Below are 22,027 nucleotides of genomic sequence, written 5' to 3'. Positions count from 1 at the left end.
TGTGTGCAGGGGTTCAATTCCGGTGCAGGCACTCACTGGGGTTTTTCTTCTGTTCCTATTTGTATTGGGGTGGGTGGGAGTAACATGATGAGCGAGAAGATGGAATCATTCTAGAAGACACCAAGAGAAGACCTTTGTCATACAGAGCGTTCTGCTTTTCTTTGGGTGCTTCCTCTGGATCCAGCTGAAACGTGGCCATGGCTCCCCATGCAGCCACACTGGTCTGTGTGTTACCGTGCTGCTGCTGGCAGTATTTATTGCATGGAGAAGTTTGGTTGGACAAAATGGCTTAAATCAGGCAGATGCTCACGGGCTGCTGTAGGTGGATATAAAACATCCTGATGGCTTTTTTTTTGTTTTGTTTTTTGTGAACTTCTTTGTTTCTGTTGAAAACTTCAGAGCTGTGGGGGATCTCGGGCGTTTGAAGAATGAAGTGTTTGAAGAAAGCACGATTTGTAGTGAAATCCTGCTTCTGGTCCTGCCGGGCGTTAACATGAGGGTTTCTAATCTTTCCAGATTCAGTTTATGTAACTGTTAAGATGGAAGAGAGAAGAACGTTTCCAAATTGATGTGCTCACCAGTAAAGCCCCCACTTCCAGGAAAAAGCAAACAAACCAACTTCAGTCTGTCAAGCTCTCCTCTTCCACAGAACGGCGCAGTGAAATGAAGACCAATGAAGGACCCTGGGACAACTCCATAGGGAAGCATCAGCACCCGAGGCTTTGCCGTGAGTCAGGGCTCAGATCCTGGTTTTGTCCTGGTGACTAAAAGGTCGATACTTCCAGCTTCTAATAATACCCATAAATCTTAACGTACAAAGAGAAGTCTGTGTTCTGAGAATAGCAATTGGTGTTTGGAAGTGTGGAACGGAGACGTGTCCTTTTACCGTAACGCAAAACGAGACTCTGTGGGGATGGGAGGGTCCAATCCTAACTCTTAATTCTGCAGTTACCTTTTCTTCAGTCCTCACAAACGTAGGCACAGCAGTAATGGAAATTAACTTTTTTAAGAAAATTATATATTCAGTTTGCAGTAGACATTCCTTATGTATTATTGTTTGTATTTATTTATGATTATCAATTTAACATTAATATTGTATCAAAAGAAAACAAAACCTCCTTATGAAAATGAGTATGGATGTATACAGTATGTCTGATTTTTATCCACAAAGAATGAATCTGATTCAGAATGCTTTTCAGCTGACATACAGAGCACTAAATATTTTAAAGGTCTGAATCTAATGAATTCTCAGCATATATGGGAATTAGGGAAGAGCTGTAAAATGCATTAATCCTTATAGTCAATTCTGTGCCTAGGATTTTGCAAGGGAACAGTTAACTGACTAGGAGAAGCACTACATTTTTAATTCAGCATTAGTGCGTTGGGAAGGAACTTTAATTGCTTTGTGCTTGGCATGTCATTATTTTTACATTTGACATTATAAGGCCTTTCCAAAATGAATGTGAGGAATTGCTTTCACTTTAAGACTTTCCTTCTCTGTACCAGTTGAGGTGTTGCGTGTCGGGGTGGGGGGGGGGGAAGCCTTTTCGTGTGGTGAGTGCCATGTTTCTATCACATACCTTTGCAAAGCAAAAAAGGGGAAGCAGCCTCTCCTGACAGCCGTCGAGTTGGAATTTAGTTAATGAAGAATTTAAGTAGCGCTGTTGATCGGTGCTTTGTGTAAATACATCTTCATTCTGGGTAGAGAGGGGCCTTCCGAAGGACAGTCGGTGATATGAAAGCAATTCTGTACATGAGTTAAGCATACTTGCTGCATTGTCTCTGCAGATTCTATTTTTGTTTAAAATATTAAAATGTACGTTAGCAAAAATGGGTGGATTTTCAAATAAAATGCAGCTTCCACAGAATTTTGTTACGGTATGAACGTCTGGGGTGCTTTTCTTTTGCTGCTTGAAAATGTGCACTGATGATTGCATTGTTTACTTAATAAAATACCAAATGCATTTGACATCTGCATACTGTATTGCAGGAGGAGGATGACGGTGGTTGCAGTCTGTTCTGTTGGCTCTATTGACCGAGGTAGATCTGCTTTCGTAGTTCTGGGGTCTCTGATCCCTCTGGGGCTGTAGAACAGAGGTTAGAAACGATGCTGGTTTTGGGCTCTGCTGTGGGGATGCTGTTATCCTTTCCTATTGACTCACAGTTGCTGTTAGTGAGCACAGATGCTGTCCAGGTTTGCACCTTCCTGATGGAGGCTTTGCTACTAAACGTTGCTTACAGTTTATTCTTCAGGAAAAACTAACCTGGATTGACAAATCTTTGATTATTTTCCCAATTAACTTGGCTGTTTCAGTATTGCTGGGATAACACTTGGTTGTATCTTAGGTGAAAAAGCACAGCTCAGACGTGCTTCTGAATCGCTGTGTGTTTTCAGTCATGAGGGAATCAATGCGAGTTACCTTCTGTTGTGGTGGTTCAGCCCAACTGCCTGCCTACTCCAGGGCTGACCAGCACTCAGAGCACGTTACTGCAGGCATTGTCCCCGTGCCTCTTGAACACTGACAGGCGTGGGGCACCCACCACCGCTCTGAACAGCCTGCTGCAGCGTTTGGCACTCTCACCCCTTTCTTTTGGTCACATGCAATCAATTGGTGCTGACAGTGCCTCGGGAAGTGCCTACAGCTGGCTTCTATGTGTCTGTCTGTGACATCAGGTGCTCCATCCGAGCAGCTGTTGGGCTTCCAGCTGCCAAACAGCCCCTCAGCAAGGAGCACCGGGTGAAACCCTGCACCTCCTGTTGGATAGAAAGTACATTTCTTTAGAGCTGGTAGAAGTGTTAGAGAGATGTAAATGAACTGCAGCTTTGAAGGCCATGACATGACTGAGATAAAGCTTGTGGTAGAAAAATGAGAATGAGGTGCCAAAGCACTGTGAGAGATGGTAAATGCTGATGGGAGCAGGAGGCTGATGAGAGAATGTGATGGGCAGAGGGAAAATGCTCTGACTCCAGCAGGAGAATCAATGTTAATAAGATTGTATGTAAATAAGAGCTTTTTCCTTGGTCTGTTGGCAGTCTTCTGACTTGACCTTTGTAGCTTTTGCGTGCTGCAGCGGGGTGAGCAGAAACAGCCCCGACATCTTCCTTGTCCAGCAAGGAAATGCTGTGAATTCCTGATGAAACTTGTGGTGTTTTCTTGTGTAAAAACCGGAGCTGGAAGGGAACGGGCAGGTCTGTGTGTGATGTTCTGGCTTGGGCAGGAGTGAGGGGAGATTCCCATACAGGCTGCTCTGGAGCTGTACTGTCGCTGCCACCCTCCCTGGCTGAGGAAGTGCTCCGTCCATTTCACCTGCGGGAGGTGACTTACTCAAGGTAATAAATCAGTCTGAGTTGAATAATGCAGTTCTTGCTTTTCTTGCTTCTGTGTTGATGAAATTTCCTGAAGCAAAGATTGGGAAGCCTTGGAACAGACAAACAACTTCCTTGAATGCTGCTGTAGAAGCCAATAATGCCAATGAGAATGTGTTGACCGCAAGTATATATCTGTAGTTCTGTGGTTGCAGTGTCTGAGGAGAACGGAGGTCTCAGGTTTGTCTTTATGGTGTAGATCTTTGCTTTGTTCACAGTGTGTCTGCTGAACTTTCCCCGTGCCAGCTACAGCAATTGCTCAAAGGTTGCTTTTTGTGGATTCAAAACCCAAAGGAAAGTCTTTTTCTGAGAGCCGCTCAGCTCTAAACCATCAGAGGCTTTCAATGCTAATGCCATTAGCTTCTCTGTTCCTTGCCTGTCACTCTAGTGTAACTTTTCAGTCCATTAGCCTTGACCTTATTCTGGCAAGCTCCTTTTAGCCCACAGAAGCAGTGTATGTAGCACCCTTTCTGTCAGAAAGCAAACAAATGAGAAGAGTGCTGCAGAGCAAGTCCTGTGCCCTTGTTTCTCAATATGTGCAGGTCTGCACCTGCAGGGAGATTGCTGTTACATAACCTCCCTGCATCAGAGGCTGTGAGCCTCCCAGCAGCCCAGGGGAGAGCTCTTGTTACACAGCCACACTACAAAGCAATGTAATCCAGTTGCTTTCCCCTACAGGGAAGTTGCTCACAGTGGGTTCGACTCAGCATGATGCTGAGGTAAGCACCTCCAGAAATCACTTGCATGAATAGAGATGTGCAATATACACTACTCTGTTTTGCTTTTTTTAGGCAGTTAGTGGCTGGGTGTTTCTTAGCTCTAGCATGTGGTAAACATGCTCACAGTAAAACAAAAACTCTGAGTGATGGGAATTTAAAGCTGACCACACTGCCAAAGAACACTGATCTCTGGCCCACGGCTCACCAAGTGTTGGCCAACACTCCCAGGTTCGCTTCCTCAGCACAGACTTCCAGCCACTCTGCCCCAGGCCCATAGCATTACCTGGGGTTTCTGTGCTCAAGGTGCAGCACCCAGTGCTTGATCCTGTTGAACTTCATCCTGTGGGTCCTGCACCTGCCACACTATCTCACTCAAGATGATCTGTAAATGCCCTTTTGCTAAAGGCGTAGCTGTTCCCCATGTAGAAGCCTCACAGTGGCTTTTAAAGGAAAAGCCTATAGAAATCAAGGGGATGTGAGACACTTCACTGAAGGTACTTGCATCTGGCTTGTGCAGGCTGCCTGTGGCTTATGCCCTTATTAACATGTTTCAGATTTCTTTTTAACTCCCTCTCACCCTCACAGGCTTCATGGTGAAATCCTAAGCAGTGATTTCAGGATGCAAAGATATTTTTTCTGAGGTAGAACTTGATGTGGTCTTACAAAGTGCAGTGGATTATGGATATAAGCCCTACATTAATGTAAATGCCCTTTGGGGAGTGGTGGGAAGAAGGCAAGGCCTTCCTTTAACAGCAAAGCTGTTCAACATAAGCCTTCTTCTAATTCTGTGACTAAACAAAAAGCTAGACTAACCACTGAGCAGAACTAATCCCTTTTTCAAGTATGCTGTCTCATGCAGCTTGCACTTCAATCAAAGAAAGCCACTGCAGCCAAGGGGAGCCTTCTGTTGAGCTGGAAACATGAGCACCTTGCAAGCATGGACCCACATTCTCTGGCCACATGAATGTTTGAGGTCGGCTCAGTCTTTGCAGTAACTCAACTGGGTTACAGCAGTGACACGTCCAAACTTATTTAAGTGTTCACTGGGCATTGCAAGGGAGATTCAGTCTGAGACGAAGGCTCCTCCTGTGTTCTACGCTTCTTTGAGAGCCAGGTTGCTGAGGAGATGGCAGTCAGTTCCAGGCACTTTCGGCCCAAGGAGACACCTGCTGGGTGTAAAGGAAAGGGTGAAAAATGGTTGCACTGAAGCATGGGATAAAGTGAGACACTGCAGTGCTGTTTGCCCTGTGGGGAAATCACTGCATCGTGTCCAGGACATGCAGTGGGAATGGGGGGAAAATTCATTGAATCAGTGTGCTGAGATGCACGTTCACAGCCCCCAGACACACCACAAAGATGAAGGCTTACACACAGAAAAATAAGTTATTTCATGCTGTTTTCCAGATTTTAAAATGAATTGTCAATAATTGCAAGATGCTTAAGTAGATTTTTATGGCAACCTGCATTCATTGTCTGCTCAAGGTGGCATCCCACGTTTGACAGGCTGCAAACAGGGACCGTGACAGCTAAATAGTAGCTCAGATCATTTATTAGCTATGCATGCAGCTGCTTGGATTGAGAAGCCCAGGGCATGCACAAGAGTCTCCTCAGTATCTAAGGAAAGCAGCTCTCCACCTGCCTCTAATTAAACCTCAATGTGCTGATGATTCAGGCTTTCAAAAATAGCATCTACAACATCCACTCTCTCCTTGAAGGACAGAGCAAATCTTTAACGAACCAAGAATGTTACATTTCTGTGTTAACAACCCAGCTTGTCTATTTTTAACCAACCTTGTCTTCAGATAAGGCTCTGATCATCTGAGGTGTGATATGTCTGTCACATTCACCAAGGTAGTCGCCCTCTAGGGGGCTCTTGCTTGACATTTCTTCTTCTTTATGAATAGGCATGGCTCTTCCAACAACACACATTGGGTCTGACACCAGAGGACCCAGTTTTAAGTATTCCTTAAGAAAGAAGAATATTATTATTCTGCAATTACATAGAAAAGAGGCAGTTCTTCAGAAAATTAGCATCTTTCCTCTGAAAATCAACTGTCAAGGTGTTGTCCTGGGGTTATGTTCATCCAGTGCTGATGGATGAATCTACAGGCCAGCTAACCTTAGGAGATGGCAGCCCTGCTGCCCTATTTTCCTGCAGGTTTTCAACAGTAACACTTTCTCTGCAGACCAAACTCTGCTCCCATACTTAGTTCTGTAGGAAGGATTATCCAACAGCTCATTACTGCCAGAGGCAAGAGGTCCAAATCCAGCTATGTGCTTCCACCACAGTTATTCTGGCTCTGGTCTTCTCCAGACCTCTGAGTCAGTGAGGTTGAGTAACCCAACAGAAAACATTTGAGGAGTGAAAAAAATAGGCAAGCTTTTCTGCTGGGTTAGTGAGTGAATCGGCTACAGAAAAGGCTGATGTGCACCAGTTACCCAGCTGCAGGAACGGGACCACAGAGCCAAAGTCAGGGAGAAGAAAGAAGGAACCCAGTGCTCCACCCTGAAATACACTGTGTCAGTGAAAGGCCCAAATACTTGAACTCGTACCTGGAAATCTCTTTCAATTTCAAACAAGCTGTTAAGAATGGGAGTCAATGACTTTTCTTGCAGCTCTTCATCACGGTCCCATGGTTTCTCAATCTCTGTTTTGTACTGAACCTTTGGAAAGGACTTCGTTTTCTCACAAGAGACATCTCTTTCCTCTCCATCAGTCTTTGCTTTATAAAGAGAAAAATGATGTGTGTAGTTGTTAATACTTTATGAAGATTACAATTAGTGGTCAGTATCAGAACTGCCTGCAGTCTTTAATGTGGCTCGACAGCGTGATGTAATAAACAGCTCACTGTATAGCCCTGAATACTTAAAAAATAGGAAATACAGCAGAAATACTTATTTCTCTGTACATAGGTTCCTGATGCAAAGCTATTCTACTTACAGTCCCCCCTTCATAGCTGAGATTTGCAGCTGACCCAACTCTCAGGATGGCAGTTCATGACAGAGAATGCCAAGTGACATGAGCCCAGCTCCTCCACTAACTGCGGCGAACATACAGCACAGGTAACAGCACTGAGCCTGTCAGAGCAAGCAGGTATCTAATCCACACCTACCAGCATATAGTCATCCCTGGGCCCAAGATTTGAAGTTCAGGCTGAGCTCTGTGCAGCTTCACCTGTTCTTGCTAAGGAATAGTTTCAGATTAGTTCTGTGAACTGAATGACTGCAAGGTGCACATCAAGTGAAAGCCAGTGTGTCCTCCCCAGGACAAGATATGATAATGAAGTTATGATGATATGGATCAGTAAAGAGCTGATTAAGAAATGAATCACATCTTTCTTTGTAAAAGATGGCTGATTCTATTAGCCAAACTCCTGGCTAGCTCTGTGAGTAATGACGTTCAGCAATCTAAACACTGCTTTCAATTTTAAACCTATGTTACCGGTTGTGTTTTCCCTTCCTAATCCAAACTACATTTTATCATTACTGTGGTGGTTTCATTTAAGTGGGAAATTACAGGCAGTTTGGAGAAGCCATAGAAAATAAGCAGTTTTTAAATACCCAGTGACTTATCAGTTCTTATCAGCTGCTGGCATGTGTGTTACCTGAGTGCTCCCTATGCTCTTCTGCTTTAATTTCATCCTGGAGAGATTCATCTTGCAGACCAGCTGTCTGACTAAGAAACAAATGCCTGTGAAATAAAAAAGAAGTGAAACTCATATTAGTAGTCTGAATTCTCTCTCTGAACCCGTTGGTGCAGTGCCTGGGGTTGGGAGGAGAGTGCCCTTTCTGAAGGCCATTTGCTGCTCAACCACAAATGCAAAACAGTGCAATAGCTTAAAAATGCAACATAGGCAGCCAGGTAGCTTAGCAGCTAATGCTGCTCATTGTTTGTTCTTAGTGCTTTACTTCAACTGTGTCCATGAGACTAAAAGAAAACAAATGTTACTGTCTCCAGTCAGTCCAAGACTGGAACTGCAGCTGGCAGCTCTTTATTAAAGGCAGTTCAGAGTTTAGAGAGAAAAATATTCACTTCTGTCTTAAGAACTTTTTTGTGCAGCAGGACTGAAATCCCTGAGCTGGGGCTAGAAAATGAAGAGGGGCGATTCCTGTTGTCACACTGTGCTTCTGATACCATTAGCAAGGACATTCTGAGGGTAACTTCATTGCTCCACAGGGAACAAGTTCAATGGTTTAAGTATAAAAGAAATTAATACTACAGAGAAACTCAGCCCAAGGCCTCTTCCTTACTTCTGCCCAGTGCTACCTGCCATCTATTCCGCTCAAGATTGCAATGCCTCATATATTTGCATATTAATCCCTTAACATTCTGCCAGCAATAAAGGAAAAAGCCACCACTTGCACTTGGTCAGAGACAGTGACAACAGAAAGAAGCCATTTCGAGCCCTACCTGTACCTCCATTAGAAGAAAGTAATAAACTACAAAGACCCAACCACACTGAAATATTTCACCTTCTCCCCCAAGTTTTGGTATTTAGAAGGTTACAATGTCACTGTTGTCCTTTAAAGATGCAGGTCCCACACAGAGTCAAATCCAGACACCAAACAACTAGAAAAACTACATTGCTTTCATTGCTGGAAAGCCCAAATAGAGGTAGGCCTTGTTTTTAAAAAGCGATAATGACTTCTGGAGCCTGAAGGCATCATTTTACCTGGGTACTCTGAGGTTCTGAATTCTTTTATCCATCAGTTTTCTCACTAAACTGATATTTTCTTCTTCCAGGAGCTGAACAGAGGCTTTCAGATCTCTCACTTCCTTTCGGTACAGTTTAACCTTCAGACAATTAAATAAAAACAAAGCAAAACAACAGAAGGTAATTTTAGTTAGTTCATAGAATCATAAAACCACAAGGTTGGAAAGGACCTGTAAGATCATCTAGTCCAACGATTCTCCCTTTACCATACCTACAGGAAACCCCTAAACCATATCTCATAGCTCCCTATCCAGGCGCTTCTTGAACACTGCCAGGGATGGCGACTCCACCACCTCCCTGGGCAGGCTATTCCAGTTCCTGACCACTCTCTGAGAAAAGAAGTTCCTTCTTATGTCCAGCCTTAAACCTCTTATGATACAACTTGTGGCCATTTCCTTGGTCCTGTTTAGTTAGTAGGAAAGCTTTCCAATATGGGGGCTGTCTCAGTAGTATATGCCTAGGATAAAAGCAGCTACACTGAGCCTTTGGTGCTGACACATTTTCATACAGAGGAGAGGTCTCTCTGGTTCTCCTACATCAGAACCCTGATCACAGACACATGTGTGGCAATGCAGCCCTGATGGCAGAGACTTCTCATGTGGCCAAATTGTTCTGGGAGAAACTGGATTTGTCTTTTTTTGATGTTTTTTCAGTTTCACAACAGAACTTGGAGAGAGAAAAACATTCTTTGCAGAGGCAAATTCAGGCTCTTTCTCAGCAAGTGTTCCTTTTCCAATTCCCATTTGCACACAGAACTTCCTCACCCAGAATTAGTGAGGCTTTCAGTCCATGTTAACCACTGCATGGACTAAAGCCCAGGTGTTACTTCCTGTTGGATGGTAATCACCCCATGTTGCAATGAAGTTACATTACCTACAAAATACCAGTTGTTCAAGTTCCCACAATTTCTTGCAACTTACCCGAAGTACAAACAAGTTCTTACCTCCTTCACTGGGAAGCACAGTGTTTAGTGGAATGGATACCCTCTCCAAAACCATATGTGCACTTGTATAAAAGCAGTACTGAGTAACCTGAATACTTCTTTTCTCACCTAGGCCTAATTCACCCGGCTATAATCATCCAAAGCTGCTGTGAAAAACTATTTCCCATTTCTTCTAGCAATTAAAAAAGGTGAAACTGGCAGGACGTTAAGCAATAGCAGGATGTGGCTTGGCACAGTGAGGTGATACAGCTTTGTGTCAGCCTGATGCAACACACTAATGATGGAATAATGTGACTGTGTTCTCCAGACTCATTCCACTTTAGAGGCAGCCATGCTAAGTGTGTGCTCATAACTCTCTTCTTGGTTCAGAAATATATATATATATATAAATTGTGAACTCTGATAAAACTGATTTTTTTGTTTCGTATCTTTGAAAGAAAATGCTGAAAGGATCTGCCAGCTACATATAACCATCAGCCTTAAAGAAAAATGTTGTATTTGTATAGGGAAAGCAAAAGCAAAAGAATGAACAAATTCCAAGGATTGGGAAAGCTACTGATAATAGTTCTGCTTTCCACAACAATGCAGAGCACTAACTCGAGGGAAACCAAGAACAAAAGAAACTATTTCATAACACAGAAAACTTCTACTTGAGAGAGAAGAAACCCACAGCCCTCAAGACTGAGGAGAGAGCCTGCCAGGACAGAAGGGCACTCTGAGGTGGACCTCTGCTGTCGGCCCTGCCTAATATTGTATAAAATTTGTGAGGCAGAGCAAAGGGAATGGAATTCTCCAGCAATACGTGCTCATTCGGTGATGGAACATAAATTCAAGCTCCCGTTTGCTTATACAGATTAAAACATTCATTCCCTTCTGCTGACAACTACCTCATTGCCACAGAAACTGTGGCTTGGACATCCTCCTTGGAAAGTTAAAGGTGTGAGCTCAGAGCTTGTTAATTCAAAGAAGGAAAGCCATATCCATGCATAATCATAAGTGCCTTAAACCAGTAGGTAGAAGGGAGAACTCCTGCAAGATTTGTTGATTTGGTACTGACAAAGAATAAGTTCACCCATTAATTTCCAAACAAATTTTCCTCCATTCTAAACTGTGAGTTGCAAAGATGGGGAAGGGCATTTTCCCTCTCCAATCTCTTGCTTTGGTTTTGACTGCAGTGAAGAATCTGTAATAGCTGGAACAAACACAATCAAACTTTCGCCATGGAAAAATCAGTTTCATGAGTTTGGCTCACAAAAAGATTTTCCTTGACAATAAAAGTTACATATATCTAATATGTAGCTCTAAACTGCCATGACAGAACAGTATAAAAGTTACCAAGTAGTAAATTACAGCTATGCACAATTTGCATTTGCCTCTCCTCAGTGTCCTAAACTCCAGGATTTCTTTATTACCTCCCATTTAGAGCTTCCTGAAGCCCCTTTCTACAGAGTGGTTTTCCTCTGTCCTCTAAAAGTGCTCAGAGTATTTGTATCCCCGGACACAATTACCATTGTAAGCCTCTGTATTTCAAACCTGAGCTGCCATGATAAACTGAAAACAAGTGATCCTCTTACCTCTTCCTTTAGCCACTCGTTCTCTTCAATTTCTTTGCAGCTGCTCTTGTCTAAGTATCTTACAGCGTTCTGAGAAAACACAATTTAAAACCATCTCCTCTGAAGGCAGGACTTTGACAGTGCTGTACAGTAAAAAGAAGAACCTTCTGCTGTTCAGCAGGAAATAATTAAGAAACATCATCACAACAGGCTGTAACATCCCCTGAGGGATTACAGGCAGATTTAGCCCACAAGACCAGCTGTTTCTTCTCCATCATCCAGCCCTGTGTGCTTTACACGACAATATTTTATAATTTCCTATATTTGAATTAGGAGAATTTCATTTTTTCTATATCAATTTCTGCCCAGTTCCCACTACTGCTCAAATCTTTCTGTTTTCAAGCTGTCAAACCTTTGGCTATTACAGCAGGACAAGTAAAATCACAGCTGAGACAGCACTAATCTGACAAGTGACATAAACTTGTAGAGGTCTGTGCTAATGAGCCACTGGTACAATTTAATTATGGTGCACGTGTGTGACAACACACTCAGTGAGAGCACTAACAGGTTATTTTGCTCTCAGTTTGACAGATAAGGTCCACATCTTAATTCCAACTGAAATAATTATTTACGCAGAGTGCATAAATTAGAACTGTAACACAGTTAACATTTTGGGGAGAAAAAAAGGAAGGAATACCTCCGGGGCCTGCTCCTTATTTTTCTTCACATGCATCTCAACCAGGGTATCATTCTCTTCTTTCACTGCTTTCAAAGCATTTCTGTAATATCCTTCAAAGCAGAAAAGAAAACCAGAAATCATAACCTGACGACAATGTTGTGCAATAAGCAGGAACTTATCAGTCACCAACATGTGCTGAATCCCAGCCTGTGGAGCAGCTAACTTGTCCATGGACGACGTCCTTCCAAACCCAAAGAATACTAACTGTTAAGCACAAAACTAGGAAGCTGAAGTAGCTTGCACTTCCCTGTTAGCAACTGCAGGAGCTCCTTAACTCTGTAATTCTCTAGTAAGATATTTTTATCTTAATGTTAAATTTTAACTGTCTCAATAGCAGAGCTCCTGGAACAATGCACAAGACATGCTGAGAAAACTTGGTTTTTACATATAGAAGCATACTAGATCATCTCACACACCTGGATTGGAACAGCATTTTTTTTTCCATTGCTGACCAACCTAAGTCTTCCGGGGGGTTCTAATTTGACAACAGGAAAAAAAAAGGGGGGGAATGTGGCAATTGCCTCAATTATTTGCTCTCATCATTACTTGTGCTCCTTATTTGGAAAGCATGTCTTATACCTAATTGAATTAGTTTGGCTTCAAGTTCTAGTCACTTACTGTTTAATTATTTTGTCCTTCCCCTCAGTTGTTTTTGTGCTATTCCAAATAGCACTCTACAGCTTAGTTTTTTTTTCTGCTTGTGGAAGAATTAATGAGATTGCAGCAAATTTGTTTGAAGGAAGGCATTTCACACTTGTTCCAGAAGCTTAAAATTCTGCCTAGCTCTGTGCTTGTGTTGCAGACACTCTACTTACTGCTGACCTGGCTTTCAGTGTGTGTCTGGTCATGGACCCACTGTGAGATCAAAAGCAGTTGAATAGGAAAGGTGCATCAGTTTTGCATTAGTTCTTAATTTAACACCATGGAAGCTGGCCTGCTGTAATCAATCCACCATCTGGACTTGGCAGAAAGAACTAGACATACTTACCTGCTATAATTGAATCAACTTTTCATTGTTTCAGACATCTGAATGATCTGAGATGCTTTGGGATAATAAGAAGAGGAGGAATTGTTCAGACATACTCACTTGTTCTGTGGAGCCTATTTTCCCTATGTCTCACTGAAACATTTTTTTCCTCCAGACCTCACGTATGTGTAAGGCTTTCTTTCACATCCTCTGCCCTCCAGTAATTCTGTTTACAGTGTCATCTCCAGACCACATGAATGATGCCAGTGTCAGGCCCTCCAGAGGTAACTACAGAGACAGAAACCACTCTACCTACACTTATTCCCTAAGCCTGCTGCAAATTTGAGAATTGAACAAGCCCAATTTGCTGCAGCATCAGACTGGATGCTTGCTAGATGTATTTTTTGTAGGCCAGGAGAGGGTACTCCCCAGCCACACGATTGACTTTAGGAAGCTGAGTAAAACAGTATGCTAACATTCATCACAGCATCACTTTTCTGTATGTTAATTAGGCAACTGCTATATGTATCTCTGTGACAGCCTTTCAATAAATACACTTCTGTTCAGTCAGGAGTTTTTGGCTCTATGTCCTATGATATGCAGGAGGCCAGACTGAATGTTCCTACGGGTTCATTATGGCATTCTATATAAGGGTCTATTTTCTTTTTCATTTCATGTATCAGCAGCTGTACAGCAAAGTTTTCAATTGATTGATAAGAGAGAAAACACACAATAAAAATATCAGCCTCTCCTTGAATACAAACCTTAATCTCTGACAAGCTATTCAGCAGTGCAGAACACATAATGCAGATCTTAATCATGGTAAAATATGTTTCAAGAGGCAAAAATATAGCAGGCTGGCTCTTGTCCACAGTAGCTGATGCCTGGTAATGGTTGGCACAGAATATACAGACTGTTAGAGTGTCACTGCCTGTCACTAGCAGCTGCTTGGCTATGGCCTTGCATACTGAACGGGTCATAAAGGAAGAAAATCAGGACATCCTTCTCCTGTTAGGAGCATGGGTTACACACCAGCAAAACATTTAAATGATTTTAAAATAGCACAGTAATAAAGAAATCTAATGGCTTTATAAAGCACTCAGCACCAAATATATAAGCTCTTAAATAATTGCAGTGTTGTGTCAATACTGAAACAGTTGCCAGGATTTCTGTATGTCAGCTGGCAGTTTTGCAGGGCCTCGGCTCAAGGCTAGGAAACAGAGGCACAGCTCAAACCACTGCCCATACAGCTCCCTCTAGTCCTGAATTTCAATCATAATCACATTAATTCATGCAAGCAATACACAAAGAATTTAGAAGGTTTTCATTACGCAAGGTGTAAACTGACCTGCAGCCCTCTGAAAGTCATCTTTGACTTCTTTGATGTCTTTTTTCAGATTCTTAATCTTGTTGGCATCCGTTTTACTTCCTACATTTTTGTACTCCAACCAATAATCCCTCTCGCTCTGCTTTACTGAAATTCGTTGGTCAGTTTCTTCTGTTTGCAATAGCAGGTCTATTAAAAGAAGAACATTGGAAGACAAGTTCATCTCTAGTTTCTTGAGCTGATATTCTCTAATTCTTTTGACTTCATTGATTTCTTTAATAAAGGCACTGGGACCAGGGAATGGGGAATTCTTCTATGTTACAGCACTTCATAACACGATGGTCTCACATAGTGCCAAGGTCCAGCATCGCTGCTGAAAAAAAAGCCACAGATCATCTTCTGCCAAGCAGACAACAATTCTCACTGAAGTGTAACTGAAGACACATGTGACTTCACTCCCACTGTGAATAACAGGGATGGCAGCCACAACTTTCAGCAACCACAAGCAGTCCTTCTTGCTGACATCAATATTCATTTTTCATTTTTTTCTTACAGTGGAGCCAGTGCAAAGGGCTTTCATGAATTTCAACTCAATGGAAAATATGAAGTGTCTGTACTTGCACAGTAACACACATCACAAGAAGTCTGATACTTTGTTTCTATAAAAGAATCACTCCCACTGATTCTTAATTCAGTTTAATGACCAGATTTTCTTACAGGTCCTTTGCAATTGAATTTTGGGGAGGAAAGGTTAAATGCTGCTTATTAATGAGGAAACAGAATCTATTTGAAGAGCAACATCTGTGTAATTCCCATTGTGTAAACTGCAAACCACTCTTCCACAGCTCATAATTTACCTTTCAGAATTTGTTCTTTGTCCTTAGCATATTGCCATGTGTCTTTCAGTGATTCTTCCACATCATCCCTAGTTACAACCTCCTTTGCATCTTTTTCTTTCTCCTTTTCTTCTATTCTTCTTAGTACACGCCTGATTTGTGCCTGCAGTTCCTCCTTCAGCTTGTCATTCTACACCAGTTGGAAAGACATACGTTGAAACATTTTCGATGTTGTTTTCAAAGTTACAAAGTAAAGCAATGAAGAAATGTTGGATCTGTACCAGTGCCGGGATGGACTGCAAGAACACTCAGCTAAACAGTTATTCTTCCTGTTTGAAAAGCATATAGGGAAGGGAAGAATCTGCAAGTTCCAAAAGTTTCTCTATCTTGAAGATGTCTGCCCCAAGGAAATGAAAAACAAATGGCTGCTTGAATATGCTTGGCACAGCACATGAATTGTCCTCCATGGCCTAGAAAGAAATTTTTTTTGTGGATCAATTTAATAACATAGTTTATATGCGTGAGCTAATTACTTCAACATTCTTCATGAGAATTTAACACCTTCATGTAGAAACATAGACAACCAAGTTACTTGCATGTAATCACAAGAGAGTCATACCTACAGATTTCACAGCTGTGATTCCTCTTGACCATGACCCTCTCAAGAGACACTAAAATTATTTGAAATTACTGTTTTCTCCCAAAGGATAGCATAAAGGAGCAAACAACCATACCAGCCAAACCAAAAACAAAGCAGTAGAGAGTCTCATACATTCCCCACTTCTGAAAGGATTAACACTAAACCAGTCAGAAGCAGTATGATGGGAGCCCAAAGGGCTCAATAAATAGCACTTCAAGCATGCCTTGAAGTATCTTGTATAGTCTACAGTTTGAAGAAGTCCTTGAGAGACCATGAACTAGCTGCAAATTGAGTGAATAACCACAGGAGCCTACAAATGTCTGCAGAGAAAAGAGCTAAATCCACTTCCACTGGTAGTCAAGGATTCGTGTTACACAAGAGAAATACAACCCAGGCTTCCAGACTGAAAGGAACACCAAAGAAAACGAAATAGATGGGTATTTCTGAAGTCAGTGGAAATAGCAGGCATGGGAAGAACAGAGAATGTTTGTTTCAATGTTTCACTGCTATGGGAAGTGCAGTCAACACTGTTTGATCACATGAACTAGTTTAAGGATTTTTGAGAGTTTTCAGTATGTATATACCTGCCCTCAAAGCTCGCTGCTTTCAGTTCTCAGATTCCATATTGGACTGTTGGGTCTAAGTGTTGCTCGGGTGTGATCAGCAGCTATACAGCCTTGTTCTAAAACCAACTCCAGCAACACAACTGCTGATCCACAATAAAGTGTCTCTTCATCAAGCACTGCTACAAACTGAACCTAGATAACTGTGTGATGCTCTTTCTCATTTGTCTCATAGAGCGTGAAGTTCCATTGCCTCAAACCTGAATCAAAGAAGGTCGCACATCTCAGTACCAGGTTAGACTCACTAATACTACTGACAAAAATAAGATAATTCTTCTAATTCTTCTTCTTTATGCTGAAAGTGTATTCTTTGCTTCCTTGAGGAATAATTGCAGGATTGTTTGTAATGTGAGAAGGCACAGTAATGTCAGCTTGTAAAAGGTGTATCATATCATAGTATCATAGTATCGTGCGAGTTGGAAGGGACCTTAGAGATCATCGAGTCCAACTCCCGGGTTTCGAGCCCCCTGTGTAGCGAAGCGGCACTTCTACCCCTGCGCCACAGGGGGGGATTCGAACCCGGGCCCTCCAGTGCCGCAGGCAGCAGCTTAAACCACTGCGCCACTGGGGGCACACTGGTGGGCTTGCTCTTCTGTATTTGCTGCAGAGTAAGGACAAATACTTAGTGAGTTAATGAGGATCTCACTTGCATTCAAAATCACCTTCACTGAACACACTTCAATTTATTACCGTGTCTAAATTGACATCTGGACTCCTGCAGCTCTTTTTAATTTTATTATTATTATTATTTTGTATGGTTGCATTTAGGACAGCTATGTTTTATAATTTCTGAGCAGATAAAGAGATTCATTAACTTCAGTTTCATTGACTGCAAGAGTTTCACTGCAATGGCTACTTGTAGCAAATGTAATATTTAGATTTAAAACATAAAACTGAATCTGTGAGTTAAAATACCATGTATGAAATGTACTGGGAGAACAAAAATGCAATAAGAAAAGAAACGATGTATGGTCACTTACTCTTTCATTGTATTCTTTGTTCTTTTTTTCCACTTCTTTCAAATCAGACACAGCCTTATCAATCTCTGTTTCCCTTTTATCAATTCTGAAGGGAAAAAGAAAGAAATCCTTACAAAATGGATCACATTTCTTTTCCTTTTTGGATACTATTTATTTGAGATACGACTCCTATAAACTTGGTCTGTTTCACTATGGAAATTTGTACTCTGTTCTTTGTAAATTCAAATAGTAAATTTCACATCAACCCTGTAAACTCTTACAGGTGTCACCAGAACAGTGTATGGTTGCCCTTTGGTTTGCCCAACCTGTGCTGCTTCTTAAGGCCAGAATTCTTACCCGAGAGTCTATTGGATGTTGGTTGTATCAGTTTCCTTTGTGATCCACTCTCAGCTGCACTAAAAGAACCAACTGGAGCTCCAGAGGTTCTGGCTGTGTACCTCTGTGAACACTGGGGAATTCTAGAAATTACAGTCAAATGTGATTTTGCACCCTCAGAGCAAGCAGATCGAATATCTGCTATTAACAGACAAAAAAGTTCTTACTCTCTAATAAAACTAACTGTCCAAAATTACAATCTACTGACATGAATTTATTCTGGCAGTCAAAGATTTTGTAGAGGTAAAAAGTGTATATTGCAGCAAGCAGATCGAATATCTGCTATTAACAGACAAAAAAGTTCTTACTCTCTAATAAAACTAATTGTCCAAAATTACAATCTACTGACATGAATTTATTCTGGCAGTCAAAGATTTTGTAGAGGTAAAAAGTGTATATTGAAAAGTGTATATAAGAGTTTAAAAAGTGTATATTTCTAAAATAGCCTTAAAAGCTCAAAACAAGAACATGAAAGAATGGTACACAATCTCAAAACTCCATCTGGTGATTGGTTCAGGCTCTGAATTGGATACTTTGCTGTCTGCTTTATTCACTCATATACTCTAGATGAGTGAAAAGTTAAATATATTAAACTCACAGGTATTCTAGTAGGGCTTCCTGGAAAACTGATTCTTCTGCACTTTGCTCTTCTGGTTTCATGTTCTTCTCTTCCATGCTTTTTGATGTACTTGGATATCAGATCTAAAGTGAGGAGAGGGCAAAGCAGAAAGGAAGAAAAAAAACAATGACAAGTGAATGACCCTCCAAATATGATATGTTCACTAGACTTTGTCACTTATAACAAGTTTTTAACAGCTGCGAAACAAATGAGGTGCTTTACTGACGGCAGTAAGTCAGTGCCATGTTCTGACATCCTGAAGTGTTGTCCTGAATAAATATATGTTTGTGAACAGGGGCCCCTATCACTAGTTACTTCTTGCATTCCTTACTGTGGGTTGCTTTACATTTTTTGCAAATCAAACAAACAGTTGTTCCTCTTACAGTCCTTTGTCTCTGTTTCTTTGTCAGGCTTGTTTTATCACCAAGTTCACTTGTTAATATGCATCTCTTTCCTTCTCCTTCTGTTCTCCTAGCACTATGAATATTTGCCATTCACTGCAACTCTGATATCAGTTTTCATTGTCAAAGCTGGAACAAAACCACTCTCTGAAGGGATATCTGTGTCAGCAGTATTCCCCGAGCATGTTGTCACAACTACCAGCCTCAGAATTCAACTGACAATGAATAGTTCTGTAATGGAATGGGTAGCATATATTATTTTAAATAGAATAGACACAAGAAAATAGCGCTTATGAAGATTCCTCATTTTTAGTAGCCACATCATCAAATGTCAAATCCAGGTTAGCTGAAATACCGTAAATATCAAAGGAAGTTTTAAACTCAGTGATCAAAAAGTGTACACGGCCTGTTTCAATTTTAAACTCGCTTTTCTATTCAACTTCCTAACGCTGGTTTATCATTCTAATAGCTAAGACTGCAACAAAGTAGTTCTGTGACTAAGCACACAGCAGGCTGGATACTCTTCCTATTAAAATGAGCACAGCAAAGGTGGTGGTGGTGGTAGGGAACAATGGAAAGCAACATAGTAACAAGGGAATGGGACCAGACTGTTGATACAGGCACTCAGATCCGTACACTGGCACATGCCTTCTTGATCTATTCACCATACCCTGAAGTAAGGCAATGTCAGCCTTCTGTAACCAAAATTACTTTTTATTCCTGGATGAGTACACAATGCCTGGTGATGAAACAAGTGAGGGTGCTGAGAACAGCCATTCTGCTGCAGAAAGACAGGTAAAAGAAACGCTTACTCTGCAAAGTGATGGAAAGCACCTTGGTCAACACAGAGCTCCTTAGAGCTGGGAATGTCTTCCTGTTTTATCCAGAAATTTACCCCCAGTCTATTGGAAAACTACTTGTACAGATTCTGTCTGCTCTGCTGCTGCTGACAAATTTACACTCGTGGAGCCAATTGCCTAAAGCTGTCAATCACAGTCTTTGCAACACTTGAATACTTCAGTCAGAAATAGAGCTAATTCCATTCACAGAAATGTGGAAAATTCTAACTCCTGCCAGCAGTACCTTGGAACTCCTGAAGAGTTCCAGATCAGTTTTAATGGTTGCTACAGGTGAGTAAAACGTTTCTGTTGTTAAATCTCATTACAATCATGCCTGTGTGACAGTATCACCATGACTGCAGTAAAACTTACTAACATTATCCATCCAATAAAAAATCCTGCTTCTATATGAGCAGCTGCTTGACTCTGAAGCCTTATAATTCTTTCTTTTCTTCGAAATCCACAAGCGCAGGATCTATTTTTACATACAAAAAAGAACCTGCCATCCTCTCCAGTGCAGAATGAACTGAGCAGTATTGGTTCCACTTCAAGCATTCGGTTGGCTGATTTTCCTCAGAAACTGAAGGTGGCTGCAGCAGCCTCTTGCTTTCTTTTTCTTTCTAATTGACCTCTGCTTAAAATGATCTCGACTAAACAGATAATCATTTCCCTGCTTAAAGTTGGATACAAACTGAAACAACATTTTAAGCAACAGTACTTTCCAAAGGCTTCTTTTTTAGAAACTCAAGTCTCAGGCAAGATCTAATGATATATTTATGGACTTCTTCCTGTGCAAGCAGGCCTCCAAGCTGTATAATAAGGTAAAGAACATATTGCAATAACAGATTTGCTCTGTTTTGCAAACAAGAGAAAATACACACACAGAAGAGATAAGAAAACATATTTAGAAGGACTGAGAACATATTGAACCTGCAGGAAACCACTTGCAGAGGGTAAAATCTACTTTTCTTCTCACAAACAAGTAAATCATAAGGTTGAACTCCTAACAGAATCCCACTATTATTACCAGTGCACTTAATTAGTTGCCACCTAATTCTTAGAAGTAAGCAATTCCTATATATTCCAATCCAAGCACTGTGACCAGATACTCGCTGCAGTGACCACCTATATGGCAGCCCACCAGTGATACAGACTCATCATAGAATCATTTGAGTTGCAAGGGACCTGCAAAGGTTATCAGGTTCAACTTCCCTGCAATGAACAGGGTCACATACAGCTCAGTAAGGCTGCTCAGAGCCCCATGCAGCCTGACCTTGATTGCATCCAAGGATGGGGCCGTCACTTCACTGGGTAACCTGTTCCAGTGCAACACCCTATTGCAAAAAACTTTTTCCTTATACCCAGTCTAGATCTCCCCTCTTTTATTCTGAAACTATTTCACCTTCTACTACAGCAGACTCTGATAAAGAATATATCCACTTCCTTCTTACAGCCCCCCTTCAGATATTGAAAGGCTGCTCTCTCCCCAGAGCATTCTCTTCTCCAGGCTGAACAGCACCAGCTCTGTCAGCCTATCTTAATGGAGGCCTGAGCCAGATTGCCCCCAGCAGCCAGGCTCCACTGTCTACCACAAACAGAAATTCATAAAAACATTAAGGTTGAAAAAGACCTTGAAAAAGATCATCTAGACAAACTGTAGACACACCATGCTCACTAAGCCATGTCCCTCAAGGCCACATCTACATGGCACTTTAATGCCTGCAGGGACAGTGACTCCACCAACTCACTCAGCATCCTGTGCCAATGCATTACCACTCTTACTGAGACGAGTTTTTCTTTCCTAACAACCAACCTGAACCTCCCCTGGCACAACTAAATGCCATTCCCTCTCATCCTATCACTGCTAACTGGGAGCAGAGGCCGACCCCCACCTCACCACAACCTCCTTTCAGGGACTCCTCCAGACTGAACAGTCCCTGTTCCTTCTGCTGCTCCTCATAAGATCCGTGCTCCAAATTGCTTCCCCCAACCCTCCCACTGTCCCCCAACGCCTCTGATCACCCATTACCCAACCATACACCCCACAGGACCCCGCTTAGAAGCGCCCCCCCCACACACACTGCCACCATCTACACCCAAATCCGCCTCACGGGGGCTAACTGCGCCAACTTAAACTACCACCACCGCCCCCCAGCCCAGGCACCCGACGACCCCCTTGTCTCGGCAGCACCCACACAACGCTGTTGCCCCTCTCCCCGCCGCTCCCGGCCCCACGGTTCGGCTGTGGGCCGCGTTCGGTCAGCGCCCAGCCCACTCTCAGCGCCGCGCCGCCGCCGCCGGGGCAACCGGAGCTCCCGGCCCGCCGGGAGAGCTTCGAGGAACAATGGCGTCCCCTGGCGGCGCCTCGAGGAGCTTCGGCGGGA

The 22,027-nt window shown here is 42.2% G+C and overlaps 2 protein-coding genes across 16 annotated transcripts in view; one reads left to right on the top strand and one right to left on the bottom strand.

The window, feature by feature from the left end:
- The window catches only part of PICALM (phosphatidylinositol binding clathrin assembly protein), a 58,771-nt gene extending 57,657 nt beyond the window's left edge, over positions 1 to 1,114 (top strand). For all 15 annotated transcript variants that reach the window (XM_072326935.1, XM_072326930.1, XM_072326931.1 and 12 more), the window contains one exon: positions 517 to 1,114. In XM_072326935.1, coding sequence (XP_072183036.1) covers positions 517 to 531 — 15 coding nt within the window. In that variant the 3' untranslated portion in view covers positions 532 to 1,114. The remainder of the gene's footprint in view (positions 1 to 516) is intronic.
- Positions 1,115 to 4,890: 3,776 nt separating this feature from the next.
- On the bottom strand, positions 4,891 to 21,934 carry CCDC83 (coiled-coil domain containing 83). Its single transcript, XM_072361585.1, has 12 exons — positions 21,839 to 21,934; positions 18,383 to 18,486; positions 17,410 to 17,494; positions 15,188 to 15,356; positions 14,352 to 14,519; positions 11,995 to 12,086; positions 11,319 to 11,387; positions 8,760 to 8,881; positions 7,692 to 7,777; positions 6,640 to 6,809; positions 5,878 to 6,051; positions 4,891 to 5,252 (listed from the first exon to the last, which is right to left on the bottom strand). The coding sequence occupies exons 2-12, from the start codon at positions 18,457 to 18,459 to the stop codon at positions 5,220 to 5,222; spliced, it is 1,245 nt and encodes a 414-aa protein (XP_072217686.1). The 5' UTR covers positions 18,460 to 18,486; positions 21,839 to 21,934; the 3' UTR covers positions 4,891 to 5,219.
- Between the last annotated feature and the right edge of the window lie 93 nt (positions 21,935 to 22,027).

The sequence above is a fragment of the Excalfactoria chinensis genome, chromosome 1 (assembly GCF_039878825.1).
Source record: "Excalfactoria chinensis isolate bCotChi1 chromosome 1, bCotChi1.hap2, whole genome shotgun sequence".
NCBI lineage: Eukaryota > Metazoa > Chordata > Aves > Galliformes > Phasianidae > Excalfactoria > Excalfactoria chinensis.
Note: the sequence above shows the minus strand (reverse complement) of the source record. Positions and strands in the feature narration are given on the sequence as shown.

Coding starts and splice junctions, on each gene's coding strand:
- CCDC83 (XM_072361585.1), bottom strand. CDS start 18,459: ATGGAAGAGAAGAACATGAAACCAGAAGAGCAAAGTGCAGAAGAATCA. Junction 12,087..14,351: donor TGACTTTCAGAGGGCTGCAG/GTCAGTTTACAC, acceptor TCTGCTTTGAAG/GATATTACAGAAATGCTTTG. Junction 7,778..8,759: donor CAGAACCTCAGAGTACCCAG/GTAAAATGATGC, acceptor TTTATTTCACAG/GCATTTGTTTCTTAGTCAGA.